Genomic DNA, 13588 nt, shown 5'->3' with positions numbered 1-13588 from the left:
TTTATCCCGGGTAGAAAAGTAAATGATGTTATATATCTATTAAATTGTGAATGACATCGACGATTATCCTATTTAAAAATGGAAAATTAATTTGAGAAATTATTTTATTTGATTTTTGCTTCAATAATAATTGCAATAATGCACAGTAGGCAAATAACTAATTGGTCGTGAATTTGAATTTTATTTAAGGGTTTGTCTTTGATCAATGGGTTGCTGCATGCACAATACAAGATTTAAACTTTTAACACTTGTTTAAGTAGATAAATGAGCTAACCATTCAATCAACTCAAATGGATTAAATTATGTGAGTTATAGGTATATGATAATATATTATTTTGTTGGAGGTGAAATACTGAAATGCATGTATTTCGTTGGGGCAAAATGTATATAAGTCCATGAAATTTTAAACCGAAAAGAACGTTTAGCAGAGCATTCTAACAATATAAAATGTAGCATCGTAGTTGAAAGATGATCCGTTTCGCCCCTAGCTAACAAATTGTCACCATGCATATATTTGTATCATACTATTGTTAATCACCTTTTTGCAATACACGATTAGTTGAGTCATTTAAAAAATAGTTAGTGGCATCTCTGTTCTATATTATTAAGGCCGAAAGTAAGTCGAATTAGACCAAATTTAAGTTCAGTTCACAAAAATTAAGCTTGACTTACAGTTTGATTTATTAACAATCGAGCCTATTTTGCAAGCTCAAGCGCGGCTCAACGAAAGCTCATGAGCTGACTCAAATAATATGAATATAATCTATAATTCTATATCAATAAATTATAACTTATTATATATATATTAAAAAATATTAAAAAAGATAAATTTTATATATTGTCTACCTATCAATTATAAATTTTTTATTTATGTCCTACATAAAAATTATATATAAAAAATGACTATAAAATTTTAATTAAATAATTAAGAATATATATATCTGTGTGTGTGTGTTATTTATAAAATTATATATATAAAATTATTATGTATACGCATATCTTATATACATTTATATATACTTTTAATATTTTATATATAATCGAGCTAGTTCATGAGCTGATGAATTGAGTTTATCCAAACTCAAACTCGACTCATTTAATTTATGAGCTCAATTCTAAGTTCAAACTCGGCTCACCAACTCACGAGTTTAGCTTATCGAACTATTAACAAATCAAACTCGAACTGGTTCATGAATTGGCTTGACTCACTTTCAGTTCTATATATTATGAATATTTATTTATTTAGTATATTTTATATATAAACTAGTATTTTTATCCATATCTTAATATTTAGTTTTATTATAAATTTAAAATTTAATAAAATCTAAGGTTTTTTTTTAAATAAATACTAAAGATTTTATCAAATGAGAGAAAGAAAGGGATACGAGATTAGCGTTCTGTTTTAGTATATTTTTCATTTTTTTTGTGCAACGAATGCTTTATGGATTATTGTTTTTCTTGTTAGAAGAGCGCTTCCCAGATATGCGATTTTTAGTCGGCATACCCAACAAAAAAAGGTATCATCGTGAGAAATCCAACAAAAAAAGGTATCATCGTGAGAAATGATCGTATCTGAATAAATAGTTTTTTAAAAAATAATATTTTGGTAATAAATTTTAGAAATGGTGGTATATTGATTAAATAGTCAAGAGAGATAGAACGAGAAAAAAAGGGAAAATTCCTTAATTAAAAAAAATTATTTTAATTACAATAAAAAAAATATCATATAATATATTTTGATTGTCAAATCAATGACCTATTATAGATATTAATTTTAATTGTAATAAAAAAATATTGTATGATACATTTTGATGGTGAAATGACTTAAATTAGTAATTAGTGATAATATATAAAAAATGAAATAGGTGGAGGAGGAAGAGACATACAAAAGCGTATAGGGAAAGGAGATACCTCTGATTTTGAAGAAAAAATGTCAATTTAATTATAATGAAAGAGGGTGTCATATATCACATTTTTTAAAAAATTAATAATATATAATGGATTAGTAATAATATATAAGAGATATAGAATTGATAAATAAAAAAAAAAGATATAAAAGGAGAAAGAGAGAGCTTTTTAATTTTAAAAAAAGAAATTATTTCAATTGCAATGAAAGTGCTATATGACACATTTGATAATAAATGTTAGAAATCATGACGTATTAATTAAAAATTTAAAACAGATAGAGTGAGTGGAGAAGAGAGAGAACTTTTTAATTTAAAAAAAAATAATTTATTTTAATAATTAATTGACTACTTTTTATAAGTGTAGCCTTAGGTCTTTTGTTTTTTTTTTTTTTTTTTGTATACTATAGCTACTGTATATAAGTGTAACCTTAGGTCTCAGTTTTTTTTTTTTTTTTTGTATACTATAACTACTGTATATAAGTATAGACATAGGTCTTTATATATATATATATATATCTAATAATTATTAATACAACATAATAGTTAATATGATTACATGTATAATAATTCTGTATTTTTATTTAAATGAGTTGATATTATAAAATAAAAATAAATACATAATTATACTAAATAATTCCTTTAAATAATAAAAATTATCTCTAACCAAAATATATTTATAATAATGATCCAAAAATACTAGAATGAAGTTAATTATAAAAATTCATACATCTCACACTAAAATAAACATAGTCATATCAAAATAACCATAATATCACTTAGAATTTACTACTAAAAATTAGATATAGTATACAAAATTAGATTCTACATCTACTACTAAACCACAACCAGCAGAGTACTCATGAAATTTTTGATACCTCTACAACCAACTACAACAGCACCTGAAACAGTTAAATTTAGGGACAAATTTAAGTGACTAAAAAGTTTAGACTCCTACCCTGGATGCCAGAAACAAAATATGATTAAAAGTTTGATTTTGTGAAATACCTATTAGGGAGACGAAGAACTTCGATCAACACAACTTAAAACAGAAGAGCAATAGCAATTGCCAATGCGCCAACATATACTTGTAGTAAATTATTAAGACATAAAAGAACCATACATACAACATCAGTATTTCAGTGCAGGAAGAACGTTTGAGAAACAAAAGGTAAGAATTTAAAGTTTCTGACCAGCATGCATGGTGAGATTAGAAAACAGTAATGTTATTCTGTTCAAATCAAAAGCAACATTTCACAAGATTTTCCCACTTGAGCTTGCAATGAAGGGAACACGTAGACATAGTAAACCAAGAAAGCGTATACAAAAAAAAAAATAACATGGTCACGGCAAAAGAGGTGAATTCAAGAAATTATGCATTCTTGTTTCATTCAAACCATGAAAATCTGCAGGTGTTTCTTTCTTCCATTTCCTTTAACACAATCCTGATATGTCCCTATAGCACTGTTCATGCACTAATTAACCAGACTTTCACACTTAAATTAGATATGGACAAATTCATATGTACCAAGTGCACAAAATCAGAAATACAACAACCAGAATTGCACAAACAAATTTCAGGTTCTATGGAACAAGGAACAGATAAGGACATACCACATCTAAGTTCGGAAAATGAGTTGATCCATGGCCGCTATTCGCATCAATCGGAGACTGTTGGTAAGAATTAAATTGATATAATCAAACAGATTTGGGACCCAGCAGCAGCAACAGCAATTAAATCATTCAAGAGATAACGGCAAAACAACAAAATAGGGCAGGAAAAAAAAAAGACAACCTAGAAGAAGGTGGAAATTAGGGCAGAACCGGATAGCACAGGGCAGAAGAGCAGCAGGCAGAATCGAAGAAGGCAAAAGGCGAGTCGTGGTCCTCATGGTGTAAGTTAAGGGTGTTCAACGGCCAGGTGAAGATGGAACCGGCGATGGAGTTCGCGGCTCAGAGGCTGCGAAACAGAGGAGCGGCGGCAAAGACAGCAGACGCTGGTGGTGCTGGGTGAGCCACCAAATTTTGCTCCTGAAAAGGAAACACAATTATGTCCACTGGCAGGTCTCCATCGGAACAGTTTGCTAAGTTTTTAAAAATCATAAGGACACATCAAATATCTTATTATTGCTTCATCAAAGGACATATGCTCAGGATCTTAGATTTAACAATTTTTTCTATCTTATATTTACTTAATTTGAATTAATAACTTCAAACTTAACTACTTAAAGCATGCACTACTCAATCATTTTTTCCATGAAATGGAATTTTGTAACTCATCAATATGTTCATATATTTCTCTGTAAATAAGCCCCCATATTAGGCATTCACTTTGGCTTCATTCAAAATTTTAGTTGAACCTCAGATAGAAAAGAGAAATAAAGCTGGCAGAAACATACCAAGATAAAGTCTTATTGGATGTTGAAAAGATAGTTCACGAGCATACCCAAATTTCTCTTGAGGACGCCACGAACTACACTTGAAGTCTGAAAGGGGAGGGGGAAAAATGAAAAAATCATCCTCGACAAAACATTAAGGTGTATTGACAGGTATTAGTCATCTTAAATTTTTCCCTTTAAACCATGCTCACAACCAGCAAAGCATACAAAATTAAAGATGATTTTTCATATGCAGAAGTTTCATAGTTGTTTCATGCAGGCTACCTTTATCACCGCATCTTTTATGGAAAGACTCATGAAAGTTTACAGCATCATCTGAGAAAAAGTACCTAAAGAAGTCTTCAACCTTTATCTGCAGTTTGTAAATTTAAAATTTTAAAATTTCTAATAAATTTACAAGACTAATATTACTAATATCAACAAGGGAAAACTTGAAAATGAAAAAAAATGGTATTTTTTCTAATAAGAAATACCGGAAAATCAGCTTCTGCAACACGTGTATTCTTCTGGGACTGCACATTAGAAAATAAGCTCAGATTAGCAGAGTTTTTGAAAAAATATGATGGATTAATAAAACATATTATAAGTTAAATACAATAGACATTTTCTTTTTATCCTTTTTATAAAAGAATAATTTCAGTAAGATTTAAGGAGATGGATAATATGATAAAAAAAGCAAAACAAAGGATTCATCTATAAAGCATAGCTTTTCAAACCCTAAACACAATGGGCATGAAAAATTGATCAATTTTGCTCAGGCAAAGTTTCCTAGCGTTATATATTTAATATTTTTTAACTTCTCAGACCATAAACAAACAGAGGGGCTGGAGAATTTCAAAGACGGGATCAATCAAGTCAGTTTACCAACTTCTATTTGTAAGAAATAGTAGTTAAGCAAAGAGCTTATATGGCTAATCCACCGCAGTTAACTATTTAAGTGTAACAGAGCTGCAATACAATATAGCATACAAACTCCAAACTCATCTGTCTGTAACTATTTAGATCATGTTTTGATGCATCTTTTATAGTTAAACCAACCTTTTCCACAATCTTCAGAACTTTCTCAAATCCTTTCTTGTCCTTTTTCTTCCTATTGTTACTACTCAAATCCAAACCTTCTTGCACGTACAATGCATAGAATTCCCTACGTTCAGCCGACAGTGCAGCCAAAACCGGTCCAACCCCATAGATTCCCTCACCAACAATCTTAGGCACAGTGGATTCTGTGGCCTCTTTCCAAGTCTTTCTACCCCAATTTTCCTGCTTATTCCATCTTCTAAACTCAGGCCTTTCTGATCCAACTTTTGCTCCCCCCCCATCCCCCTGTACCTGTTCTTTATGTTATCCCACCTTGGATCATCAATGGCTTCCTCTATTTCACCATCACCTACTTCACCATCATCATGATTATCAAACTTCCCATACCTGGTTCCATAGTCACTTCTCTCAGTCCTCTGAACTCTCACTTTCTCAGCCAATCCGCTATTCCTTTCTTTACTTGCTAATGATGGTCCTGGCTTAGAAAAACCTTCATGATCATGAACTACTGCTTTCTCTAACCTCTCAACCGATTGCTCCCAAGAGGACTTGGTATTCACCTTCTTTCCTGAACCTTCCTGAATAGAGCTACTAATCTTATACGGTTTCGCTCCAAACTCAAAACTTCCTGATTGTTACAAACTTCAGGCAGGTTATTTTGTGACAATGTATGATAAAGTATACGCCTGAATCAATATAAAAGCAAAAATTTCATTTTATTTATATTTCAACAAATATCTCGACATGCCGTTTGGTTTCAGTCTACAAACTACACTTAAAGTCTGAAAGGGGAGGGGAAAAAAATGAAAAAATCATCCTCAACATGCCATTTGGATTCAATCTCACAAACAAAAATACCACGCATCTTCATCAACAACAGCATTAATCACGCTCTGATCACACAGTTACAATTCATCAACCAGACTTGGGTTCCTGTCTCCTTAGAACTCAAGGATACAGTCGTACGAGCCTATAGAACAGATCCTGTTCAAGTAAGATCGTATCCTTGTGTATCACTCTTTGGCTATATAACTCTCCTTATCTAGCTAAAAACAATCGATGTAAGACTAACTTCGCTCTAGCAACTAATTTTAATATACACGTAACATAGATCATTACTTAGTGTTATCATTTAGTGTCAACAACCTACCAAATAAAATAAAATGATTACTCTTATCAATTCCCAAATACTAATTAGGAGTTTAGTAAAAATTTAACTAACAATTGTTTTAAGAATTTAGCTAATATATTTTTTAAGGACACATGATAAATTTATCATTAGTTAAAGGTTTTAAAATTTTTTTATTTAATAAATACAAAATAAATATATTAAAAATTTAAATCTTTTGTATTTCCAATAAAAAATTTTTTAATTTGTAATCTTAATATATGTCTTTAGAACATAAAATAAATAAATTCTTAATTTAAAGACAAATTAATATTGTTAATAATAAAAAATTTTAAATAATTTATTTTAATAAATACAAACAAATACATTAAGAATTTAATTTTTATCTCTTTTTATAATTTTTTAATTAATAATTTTATCATGTATCATATTACCTATTGTTGTTCTCTCCTTTGTCTCTGGTATTTTTTACTAAGTAACATTCTTTATCATCCATTCATGATTTGGCTGATTTTTTTAGATATGATCATTACCGGTGAGTTATGCTGAGATATGATCATTACCGATGATTTACACTGTTATGACGGTATTGCGTTTTTGAAATTTTGGGGGAAGAAATCGGTGCCACCGATTTCAAGCAGAGAGGAAGAACCACAAATCGGTCCCACCGATTTGTGTGAGAGAGGTTGATGGGGAACAAATCGGTGCCACCGATTTGTGTGAGGGAGAGGTTGATGGGGAACAAATCGGTGCCACCGATTTCTGGTGGAGGAAGACGTTATCGGATGAGTGCAGTAATCGGTCCCACCGATTACTAGAGGCAGAAAATTTTATTTTAATCCGGGGTGCACAAATCGGACCCACCGATTTGGGAGGTGCAGCGGTCGGTCCGTCCGATTTGCCCGTTAGTGCATACAAAAAGCGGATGGTGAGTTCACAGAAGCCCCATTTCTTCCTCGTCATGTTCATCCTCTTCTCTTCTGTTCTCTGATTCATCTCCATTTTTTTTTGTAAAAAAAAATTCTGTGAGGTTGAAAATAGTCAAGTACGTATAGTGTTATGGATGATAGAGTTGTATTGAAGATTTATTATTACGGACAGATCTTATTGCAAACATATGAGGGAGTTCAATTTGTGTGTGAAAATCCATTAAATGTTGTTATTCCGTTCATATTGTCATTTGAGGAATTGAAAGGTGTGATTTGTGAGAAGATAGATTCTCAAAGATGTAGGAGAATATCGTGTATTTTGTACAGGTATCCTTTACCTGTGTTTGGTGGGTTTGTTCAATTTCAGACCAAGTACGTGACGCACGAAGCAGATATGCATGAAATGTTTTCAATGTACATGGAAAATCGCCACCGGATGTCGTGCATCGAGTTATATATTGAGTTTGAGCAATCTGAAGCGGACCGTAACATTGAATTGGAAGATTATAATAGTGAAAGCGGAGATGAATTTGAAAGTAACTATGAGATCATCGGTCCAGGTGAAGACGAAGATGAAGCTGGCGGCGCCATGAACGCAGAAGTGGCGGAAGTTGCAAATGCACTAGCAGACTCGCATCCGTTTCAAGAGCCTTCTTTCATGCGGTCGTTGGATTTGGAGGCTATGCACGCACCAGAGTTTCCGCAATATATGAATGCAGGTGCGTAAACCTAGGTAGCTATGTGAAACTCTGAAGTAGCAGATCAATAAGTCGGATGAGTAATGTATGTGATATGTGACTAGGCATTTGTGACCATAGCGCTTGATTTTTTTATTAATTAATAGTTTTTTGTTGTGAATGATATTTAGTTGTTCTTTACGTAGATTTCAATAGCGAAAAATAAGAGTATAACAATCTTACATAGTAAAGTGTGTTTATTAATTGAGTTGTAATAAAAGACTTCTTACTGAGTACATAATGAAGCATTTATTACTTTTGATGTATGCAGCGCCTCCTGTTGTGGCGGATGGTGAGTTTACAGTGGGGATGGAATTCAGTTCAAGGGAGGCAGTAACAAAGGCAATGAAAGATTATACCATCCGGAGAGGTGTGGACTATCGGGTATATGAGTCGGAACCGACGACATTCTATGCCAAATGTACACAATATGGGAATGGTTGTGACTGGTTGATCAGGGTAACCAAAATGCAGAAGAAGTACTGTTGGGAGATAAGGAGGTACAATGGAAGTCACACTTGTACCAGGTCTACTATTTCTCAAGACCATTCAAAGCTGGATTCCAAGACAGTTGCAGAAGCAATAAAGCCGTTGGTAGAGGTTGACCCGTCTATAAAGGTGAAATCAGTAATTGCTGATGTCCAGTCAAAGTTTAACTACACCATCAGTTATCGCAAGGCTTGGTTAGCAAAGCAGCAGGCGGTCGAATCAATTTTCGGAAGTTGGGAAGCATCGTACGAAACTTTGCCCATATGGTTTGAGGCCATGTGCCACAAAGAGCCATCAGCAGTGGTTCACTTTGAAACAATGCCTGCTTACCAGGGGGATGATTTGGTTCCTGATATACGTGTTCTACATAGAATTTTCTGGAGTTATTACCCCTGTATAAGGGCCTTCAGACACTGCAAGCCAGTGGTGTAGGTGGACGGAACTCATTTGTATGGAAAATACAAGGGTTGTTTATTGGTTGCAGTCTCACAAGATGGTAATAACAACATCGTGCCTATTGCATTTGCCATAGTGGAGGGAGAGACTTCTGATGCATGGTACTTTTTTCTGAGCAACCTGCGTCAACATGTGGTGACACGTGATGGTGTGGGACTTATCTCTGATCGACACGATTCGATTAGGTCAGCTATTGAACGAAGTAATGGGGCGTGGTCTCCTCCTAGAGCTTTCCATATGTTTTGTATCCGCCATATTGAGTCCAACTTCTATTACTCTCCTGAATCAGAGTCATCGGAATACGTCTAGGGTTTCCACTTTGTATGATCCCTCCCGCCGCTTCAGCACTTCTGCTCGAGTCAACAGACATTCTGGCACCAGAATTATCAGATGAAGTGCGAACCCGAGATCTCAAATCCAATGACCCCCTAGCTGGAGTAATACCAGCCAAATGTGCTTGGTGGTCAGTGGGAATGTCAACATAGTTACCTGAATGTGAGTGGTAAGACCCCGATGCCATGAAACCAAGCAGCTGACTGAATGAAGGTTGCTCTCCATACTCAAACTGTGGACCACCCCAATTCTGTTGATGTGCCGGGACTGACGCTGAGTAATAATCAGACGGATGCGTGTCAGGAACATATGGTGTAAAATACTCAACCCCCTGTTGTGGCGGTTCCGGTGGCGGTGGTGGTGGAGGTACTGGTGTCGGTTCCGGTTCCGGTGCCGGTGGTGGTGGTGGTGGAGGACCTTCTGGATTCTCTTCAAAGACAAGGTTCGACAATTGCAAGTGGTCACCAAATGCTGCTCGGTACCAATGCATGTAAATTTCCAACGGATAATGTAAATGCTCGAAGTCATCCGAGAGAGTGTGACTATATCGATTTGTCCACTGCATCACCTAAAGAGAGTGGGTATCGGCCCAATCTTGATTCTTAGGCCCAGTTAGAACTTCACCGTGTGATGCACCTAGATCCTGCCCTTGAGCAGGAACACCCTGTGTCAATCCAAATTGCCTCCTGACTCTATCAGTTGCATGCCACTCAATGCATTCAAAAGATATAAGTGGCACTGTGGCACTCCAGATAACCGAATTATGACGGATGGCTAAAGGAATTACGTCTGGGTCGATGTATCCAATGCCATAAGCCTGCCAAACAAACTGGACACATCGAACCAGTCAGATTATTACACAACAATTAATTCACTTAACAAGTTACATAAAGTACTTGTATTTTACAAAATACTTGTCCTTCTTGTAGACCATCCAACAACCTCCTGTAGTGCGCAAGCGTTTTATATCGGTAGGGATAGTTTTGACGGTCCCAGTTATGCCACCTGCCGACGGACAATCCATTAGTTAACTTATCTTACCATAAAAAAAAATACAATTTCTATCAATTCTTTCAATGCATACTATAATCAAAATTACCTGTTTGCAACTGGAAACACTACGGGATTGCCGGGAATCGGCGCTAGAAATGGTAGCCGGATCCAAGCCCAACTGACCAACAGTGTCAGTGGACCGTCCATCTCCTTGCAGTCGACACGAGTTGCCCTACACAATGATCTATACAAGTGTGCCAGGCACGCTGAACCCCAACTAAACTGTATGATCCCACCGAAGTTGCGGAGCAAAGGTAAAAATTTCCAGTGCACCGCTGTACCCGACTTATCTGCAAACAGAACTGTCCCAAATAACATTATGTGACACTTTACATACATCTGTATGTGCACATCATCATTCAACACTATACGATCTTTCAAACCCCTAAACCACTTTAATTTTATAAAGCTCCCTCTACAATCCGTCTTCCTCGATGCAATTCCAAATTGGTGCAAGCACTCGGCTTCCAATGCCTCAAAGCTACTCATGGTCGGACCTGTAACCGGAAGACTATTTGTCGGCAGACCGAGGATTAGCGCCACATCCTCCAAGGTCACGGCACACTCACCAACCGGAAAATGAAAAGTGTGAGTCTCGAGCCGCCATCTCTCAATCAGAGCATTAATCATTGCTGACTGACCTTTAATAACTCCAATTTGGGATACATAATAAAATCCAGTCTCGCGTAAATGTGGCTCAACAATTTCGTTGTATGGATCCGGCGGATGTAAATGATCACACATTAACATCCTTGAAGCCTACAATATCACATTTCCATTATAAGAACAAGTATAATATAACTATATTATTCAAAAACACAATTATCCTTAACATGTCCATTATAACTAATTCCCAGCATAATTGCATTTCAAACATACACATTAAATCTGTTATACAGTAAATCCTTCAATCATATTCATTACTTTATAACAGAAATTAATTAACCTTACACAGTAAATCAGCCTCTATTATTATTATTATTATTATTATTATTATTATTATTATTATTATTATTATTATTATTATTATTATTATTATTCATACATATAAAACAGCATATTAATTTTTTTTAATTATTATTATTATTTTTCAAACAACATACATACTAGTTTTATTATTATTATTATTATTATTATTCAAACAGCATACATACTAATTTTTTTATTATAATTATAATTTTTATTACTATTATTATTCGTATAGAACAGCATACTAATTTATTATTATTATTATTATTATTATTCAAACAGCATACATATTAATTAGTTATTATTATTATTATTATTATTATTATTATTATTATTATTATTATTATTATTATTATTATTATTATTATTATTATCTAACACAGCATATAATTTTAGTTATTATTAATTTATTGTTTAAATTTTACTAAATTAAAATTCAATTGTTAAAGATCATAAATAAAACAATAAATTAAATTTTTATTTTTCATCATAATAATTAATTAAACTCAATTACTAATACTGATAATATACTAACTAACCATATCATTCATACATTCATACATACATACATATAAAGTTTATTTCTATTTTAATTTCTATTTCTAACCACCTAATAATAGAATTATACATACATACATACATGCTTAATTTCTACTTAATGCCATTCTAATATATTGCTAATAAAATTTAAAATTCTCACTATCATTATTTTTAAATAAAATTATTAAAAAATAAAAACTTACATAATTTGGATCTCCAAGATAATTAACAATATGAACCTCTGGTTGATTTACTTCCTTAATTTTTCGTCTTTTTGGCATTTTTACTCAGATTTTTTACTGAGCTTTTTGGTGGTCCAACAATGGTGAAATGGTGGGGTTTAAGCGTTGCAGAAAGGGGAAAGGGATAGTTTGTGTGAGAGTAAATGAGAAACTGTTGGGAGGGTGAAAGAGATAGGGAAACACGGGTTTTGAGGGATGAAACACGCATAGGAGTCACGGGCTACCCACAAGCCAGCTGCATGCGTGACGCGTGGCAAGGGGTCACCAATCGGTGCCACCGATTTGCGTCCCATCCGCGCCCTGAAATCGTTGCCACCGATTTCCGTCCCCCCTCATCGGTGCCACCGATTTCTTCAACAACGCCGTCACATCTCCGTGAAACACCCCAAACCCTCATAACGCTATGAAACTCGTTCACCGTCTCCATATCAAAATTAAAAAACTCTCATGATTTATCCTTGTTATTTGTTCTATAGAAATAATTAATTAATAATAAATAATACTGTTTTATTGTTGTAGTTTTTCATGCCATGCATCTTTTATTCTTTGAATTTTGTTTTTCTTAAGTGAGTGACCGTGGCTTTTAGGTAGTCTAACCTCAACTTTGATGAGACCAAGCATCTATCCAGTCTTTCTCTAACAAAACTCTCACCATATTGCTTGTTGCTCCATGTAAATTTACTCCCAATATATCCCAAATTCACCAGTCCTCCTTCATTCATAAAGTTGTTGAAAGCTTCAATGGAACTTCTCGACTTCATACGATCCCCCTTTTTTTTATGATGTGCTGAAATGGCGTTAAAGTCACCAATCACTAAGGAATATTAACTCGAGCAACGAAGAATTTCCAGTTTCTTACCAAATTGATCATTCCTTCGGTTCTCTCTCACAAATTAATTCTCGTGATACCGAAAACAATGAGGAATCAGATTATGTCCACTTTTCTTATTGTTTTGTTTGCTGTTCTCTCCTTTATTTTTGGTATGTACTACTAATTAACATTGCTTATCATCCATTCATATTCATCCTTGTCATGTGTTCTAGAAATAATTAATTAATAACGAATAATATTATTTTATTGTTGCAGATGGTAGATTATTAATAGTGACATAGCATATAACTAAATGTCAAGCTAGCGAAAATATCCATTGATGTATGCACCAAATCGCATTATTATTCATTGTGTGATCAGAAGTATTCAAGTTACTTGAGACTTGCAAAAGGTAATTGCTCGAGTAACACAATCTGCAATTATATTTACCTCAGCTTTAACATAGATTGCCATGCCAAAAATCATTTGATTTGATTTGCTACAATCATTATTATGCCTTCCGTTAATTACTACATCATTCACCTTTGGACCCCAAGAA

At 33.8% G+C, this 13588-nt stretch overlaps 1 protein-coding gene and 1 pseudogene across 1 annotated transcript; both read right to left on the bottom strand.

Annotated features, from left to right (window-relative positions):
* Positions 1-6175: 6175 nt before the first annotated feature.
* LOC112746384 (small nucleolar RNA U3) lies at positions 6176-6343 on the bottom strand (annotated as a pseudogene).
* Positions 6344-9982: 3639 nt separating this feature from the next.
* Positions 9983-12615, bottom strand: LOC140178442 (serine/threonine-protein phosphatase 7 long form homolog). The gene is made up of 4 exons (XM_072215521.1): positions 12484-12615; positions 10514-11226; positions 10329-10419; positions 9983-10243 (listed from the first exon to the last, which is right to left on the bottom strand). The coding sequence occupies exons 1-4, from the start codon at positions 12613-12615 to the stop codon at positions 9983-9985; spliced, it is 1197 nt and encodes a 398-aa protein (XP_072071622.1).
* Between the last annotated feature and the right edge of the window lie 973 nt (positions 12616-13588).

The sequence above is a fragment of the Arachis hypogaea genome, chromosome 14 (assembly GCF_003086295.3).
Source record: "Arachis hypogaea cultivar Tifrunner chromosome 14, arahy.Tifrunner.gnm2.J5K5, whole genome shotgun sequence".
Classification (NCBI taxonomy): domain Eukaryota; kingdom Viridiplantae; phylum Streptophyta; class Magnoliopsida; order Fabales; family Fabaceae; genus Arachis; species Arachis hypogaea.
The sequence above is the reverse complement of the archived record's forward strand: the minus strand, read 5'-3'. Positions and strand labels throughout refer to the sequence as shown.